Raw genomic sequence first — 5,389 nt, forward strand, 5'->3', positions numbered from 1 at the left:
AGGAGGGCAAAAGCCTCCTGTGCATTGGGAAGGTAAACCCCCTCCCTCCGAATTACCAGGATTTTTAAATTAAAAGGCTCTCAGGCAAAGATATGGGAATGGGAGTAACAATTCTTTACTAGGAGAAAACTAGATAACAATTTAAAAAGGCAAATGCAATTGGTACAAACAAAACTAGTGATAAAGTCCACAACCTGAGGATTCGGGGTGTTGGTAGCAGTCCGGTTGAAATGATAGCTGCTTCTCTTGCAGTGGCTGATGAATTGCAGCTGAAGTGGTGATCTTCAAAAGGGTATAGTTTTCTCTGAAGATCTGGTGGCAGTTGGGCCGGTCTTCCTTTGGGCCGGGGCCGCCTCCGAGCTCCGCCGCCACCGCCTCACCGCGCTCCAGCTGCTTCTCTCGGGAGTCCTGCCGAAGGAGCTGCTTCTCTGGGAAATCCCGCAAAGAGAGAGCTGCTCTGTCCCCCAAAAGGTACCCCTTTATACAATAAAAGAGTGCTTGGCTTCCCCCTCTGGGTGGAGCATCTCACAATGGGATGGTGTTACGTTACCAGCCCTGCAGTGAGTCAGTCAATGGCCCATTAACAAACCATTACCTCTTAGGAGCAAACCATTGTTCTTGGAAGAGATAACAAAACTGCCCAACCTCCAACAGATGGCAAATAGAATACAAGCTTATTTTACAAACCAGGACATGAGCCCACTTTGCCTTTCTCCTAATCCTACCTCACAGCAGGAAATGAGTAAGTATATTCTAGTGAGTGCACTTGTAATTAGCCAACACTGAACCTACCACACTAATTAATGCATTGGCCGAGAAATCTCAAAATGTTGAACCAAAACCACCACAGAAACTTCCTGATGAACTGCACGACAACAGTGGCAAATCAAGGCAGAGCCATGGTTTCTCAGGACTTGCTTGATCCTAATGAGCCCCGTGGTGCATTTGGAGCTGAGACCTTGAACCTCAGGGCCATAGAGGAGATTGCACAAACTTTTCTTGCAGTCAAAGCCAGAAGACCCCAAAGTTTTTCGAGGCAATAATGGGTCCCACTGAGGTCCATCCCCAACGCAGGCTCCTCATGGACTTCTTGGAGGAGAGAATTGAAGGCCAGCATGTCTCAAAAACCTCTCAGAGACTCAAAATGGCATAAGACCCTCTCAGTGTTCAAAGGAAAATGCAAAGTACCACAAAAAAGTTGAATATTTCAGAGTATTAATGAGCTCCACTGAGTGTCAGAACAAAGCTCTCAAGGGACTCATTAAAGCAGATAATTTGGGTCATGATTGCACAAACCTCTCACAGAGTTGGTATCAAAAGGGAAACACCAAGTACATTAAAATAACTGAAGTACCTTGAAGCATTAAAGGGCTCCACTGAGTGTTGTTAATTTCAAAGCCTCTCCAGGGACTAATTGCAGCAGATAATTAGAGGCCATGATTGCCAAACCTCTCAGAGACTCCAAGGCAAAAGCAAAAGCCAAAGTCCTTTGAAAAACCTGCAGTCCCTGGCAGCATGAAGGAGCCCCCAGGGCCATTCCTGACCAAGGCTCCCCAGGGACTCCTTCCAGCAGATCCTTGAGGCCACTGGGATGTGGACTAGGGGGGGATGCTGAGGGCAAGACCAGGGGCTGACAGTGCCCAGCCTGGCTGGGGCTGTGCCAGGAGGCCCCAGGGCCTCAGGCCAAGGTGTCTCCTCACAGCCCTTGGTGGCACAGACCCTGCTGTGCCCCAGGGCACCAAGACTTGGCTTCTCTTTGTCCCCTCCTGTCATCAGTGCCTCCAGTTCTCTGCTCTGCCTGGGGCCTGGGGACACTTTCTCAGTTGCGTCCCTCAGTGGGATCCATTAAAAGTCCAAGAAACTTTGGAGTTGGATTCTGACTTGGAGTTCTGGAGAGGTTTCTGCAGCTCCCTCTCAGGGCCTGATGTTCAGGGCCTGAGCACAAAGCCCCAGAGGGTGATTAAAGTCCTTGTGCTGTGTCTGTGCTGCTGAGCTGGGCCGGGCTCCTGGCACAGAGGGTGATCCTGGTAACCAAGCAGAGCTTCAAAAGCACATTTCTCTTGCTGAGCAGCTCTTCTGCCAGCCCAGCAGGGCTGGGGCACTGCCTGCAGGCAGCCCGGGCACAGCACAGAGGCACAGAGAGCTTCAATCAGTCAGGGCTGGGAAGGGGCTGAGAAGTGCCTGGGGCAGAATCACTGCCAGCCCTTGGCACAGGAACCTCTGGCTGCAGGACAATGCAGCTGCAGCTCCTGGAGTGATCTCCTAAAGCTGGAACATGCCAATGCCCACAGACCCTGTGAGTACAACTCTGAGTATTTCTGATGAGGGGAGGTGAAATGCTCATGAAGCTCTGACATGCTGAGGGGTTCTGATCATTCATAGAATATTTCCAAGACAAAGATTTTGATAAAAATGAGAAAATATTGTAAGACTTTTTATTCACTTTCCTGTTATTGGAGAGTGGCAGGGAAGGGGGATTAATATTAATGGTGGATTATGAATTTTGACAAGCGCATGAGACATTAGAACTGTTATTTTAGTGATCAATAGCTTCAGAGGAGATCCCTAATGTGCTTTCAGCCACTCTGCCCATGGACAGCACCAGCATCACCTTTGCTGGAGCCATCAGGCTCAGTCTGAGCTGTCCTTTCTCCAAGCTGTAAACAGAACCTGCCCCAGCCAGTGCCCCTCAAACAGGCAGGGTTCTGTCAGGCCAAGGAGAGTGCACAGAGATTTGGGGTCTGGGAGTGCTGGCAGGGAGAGATCAGGCACAGGGAAACACTTGCAGGAGGAAAATCTCCAGGAAGCAGAGAGAAGATCAGGGAAGGAGAGAAAAGAAAACCCAGAAATGCTGAGCCAGGGAGAGTTTAGAGATGTCCAGAGGATCCCCTCCAGTGCAGCCCCTCCCTCTGCACAAGCCCCCTCCCTCCTCTGCCCCAGCCAAGCCTCTGCCCTCAGGGCCGGGGCTCCAAGGCGTGCAGCCCCTCCTGTGCAGGCAGAGCTGCAGCAGAGCCGTGGGGCAGCTCTGCAGCCCCGGGCCCAGTTCCCTCTGCAGAGCACAGGGCTGGGAGCAGCTGCCCGGCACTGGGGGCTCTGGCAGGGGGCACAGCTGGCTCAGGGTGACACAGCTGTCCCCAGTGCCCGGCTCTGGGCAGTGCTGGCAGTGCAGCCAGGGAAGGAGCTGCACCTCCCTTCATCCAGTGCCATCAGAAGGACACTTGGAAATGTGCCTGGGATTTCAGTCCAAGCAGGGAGCTTCAATCCAGGGTGCAAACCTGTCCTAGAGCATCTCTGAGTTATAAGATTGATGGGAAAAGGCAGAGGTTTTGAGACACTGAAAATACCACTGGGTTGGTGAAATAAGCAATGTGAGTCCTTGGCTACAAATGTGGAGCTGGGCTGTGGTGGATCCATCTCCTCTCAGCTGTACCTGGGGGTTTTTTAGGGAAAATGTGGGAAGCTGATCATCCTCCTCGGGAGAAAGGTCAAAGCCCAGAGAAATTCTAAAAAGATCAGAATATCAGACCATCTCCCCTCACTCTCCTCTCATCACTTTGCCACATATAATGTGCTCTGCTCTCCCTGAGTGCAGCAGAAATGCTGAAGGTTTCTGATTTCCAGGAACACCAGGACTGATATAAGGGTGTTTATGAAGAAAACCCCAGAACTGTAGAACACAAAAGGCTGTCTATGTGTGCTCCAGGGGAGAGTGTATGGGAAATGTCTTTGATTTTGGTTACAGGTATCTCCTCTAGCACTTCACTGTCCTTTCTCCATGAACAGGTGCCCATGTTCAGCCACAGCAAATGTCCAACAGCAGCTCCATCAGCCACTTCCTCCTGCTGGCACTGGCAGACACGCGGCAGCTGCAGCTCCTGCACTTCTGCCTCTTCCTGGGCATCTCCCTGGCTGCCCTCCTGGGCAACGGCCTCATCATCAGCGCCGTAGCCTGCGGCCACCACCTGCACACGCCCATGTTCTTCTTCCTGCTCAACCTGGCCCTCAGCGACCTGGGCTCCATCTGCACCACTGTCCCCAAAGCCATGCACAATTCCCTCTGGGGTACCAGGAACATCTCCTACACAGGATGTGCTGCCCAACTATATTTTTTTGCGTTTTTCATCTCAGGAGAGTTTTCCCTCCTGACCATCATGTGCTACGACCGCTACGTGTCCATCTGCAAACCCCTGCACTACGGGACCCTCCTGGGCAGCAGAGCTTGTGCCCTCATGGCAGCAGCTGCCTGGGCCAGTGCCTTTCTCTATGCTCTGCTGCACACAGCCAATACATTTTCCCTGCCCCTGTGCCATGGCAATGCCCTGGGCCAGTTCTTCTGCGAAATCCCACAGATCCTCAAGGTCTCCTGCTCCAAATCCCACCTCAGGGAACTTGGGCTTCTTGCTGTTAGTGCCTGCTTGGCATTTGGTTGTTTTGTGTTCATTGTTTTCTCTTATGTGCAGATCTTCAGGGCTGTGCTGAGGATCCCCTCTGAGCAGGGACGGCACAAAGCCTTTTCCACTTGCCTCCCTCACCTGGCCGTGGTCTCCCTGTTCCTCAGCACTGCAGCATTTGCCAATCTCAAGCCCCCCTCGATGTCCTCCCAATCCCTGGATCTGGCCCTGTCAGTTCTGTACTCAGTGGTTTCTCCAGCCCTGAACCCCGTCATCTATAGCCTGAGGAACCAGGAGCTCAAGGCTGCAGTGAGGAGACTGATGACTGGATGCTTCCAGGGACATTAAACGCCTGGCCAATTTCTGCAAATCACTTGTAATAAAAGTAATTTTTGATACTTCTTGTTGGTTTCATTTTGAAGGTGCTTTTCCTTTGTTTTACTTTTTAATGTTATCAACAAAGAAATGCCTTTGCTTGTGCCATTTCTCATTTTGTTTCTCTGCACCTTCCCTGTGGCCACAGACTGTGTCAATGAGAGTCTGCGCTCTCAGTGGCTTTCAAGGAACTAAAGGATCTCCCAGCAGAGTTTTCTGCAGAGATGCCCTTTGGTTGCCTTCTCTGGAGCTGCAGCAGCAATGTCTGTGTGCAGAGCTGGGGCAGATCAGTGCTGGCACAGCAGCTGTGCCCAGGAGCAGCAGCACTTGGTGCTGCCAGTGCTGCTCCCATGGCCCTGCCCCGCTGTCCTGGTGGCCCTGGTGTTGCTGCAGGGCCTGAGTGCTCTCGGGGCCGGGCACAGTCCTGGGGGTGGCAGTGCCAGGGCTGCAGCAGGGACAGGCCATGGGCACTGCTGGGGCAGCGCTGACGCCTCAGGCCAGGGCCTGGGGGCTCCAGGCTCCTTGCCCAGGCTGTCTCAAGAACACGGCCAGGCCAATGCTCAGCACAGAAAACCCCCGTGAGCAGCCCCAGGCTGGCCGTGGGCAGGCTGGGGGCAAACAGC

At 52.7% G+C, this 5,389-nt stretch overlaps 1 protein-coding gene across 1 annotated transcript; it reads left to right on the plus strand.

The window, feature by feature from the left end:
* Positions 1–3,806: 3,806 nt before the first annotated feature.
* LOC144247622 (olfactory receptor 14J1-like) lies at positions 3,807–4,739 on the plus strand. The gene has a single exon (XM_077788931.1). The coding sequence runs from the start codon at positions 3,807–3,809 to the stop codon at positions 4,737–4,739; it is 933 nt and encodes a 310-aa protein (XP_077645057.1).
* The last annotated feature ends 650 nt before the right edge of the window (positions 4,740–5,389 follow it).

This window comes from Lonchura striata, chromosome 29, assembly GCF_046129695.1.
Source record: "Lonchura striata isolate bLonStr1 chromosome 29, bLonStr1.mat, whole genome shotgun sequence".
Classification (NCBI taxonomy): domain Eukaryota; kingdom Metazoa; phylum Chordata; class Aves; order Passeriformes; family Estrildidae; genus Lonchura; species Lonchura striata.

What these genes read in the sequence shown, in the direction of transcription:
- LOC144247622 (XM_077788931.1), top strand. Translation starts at nt 3,807, where the DNA reads ATGTCCAACAGCAGCTCCATCAGCCACTTCCTCCTGCTGGCACTGGCA.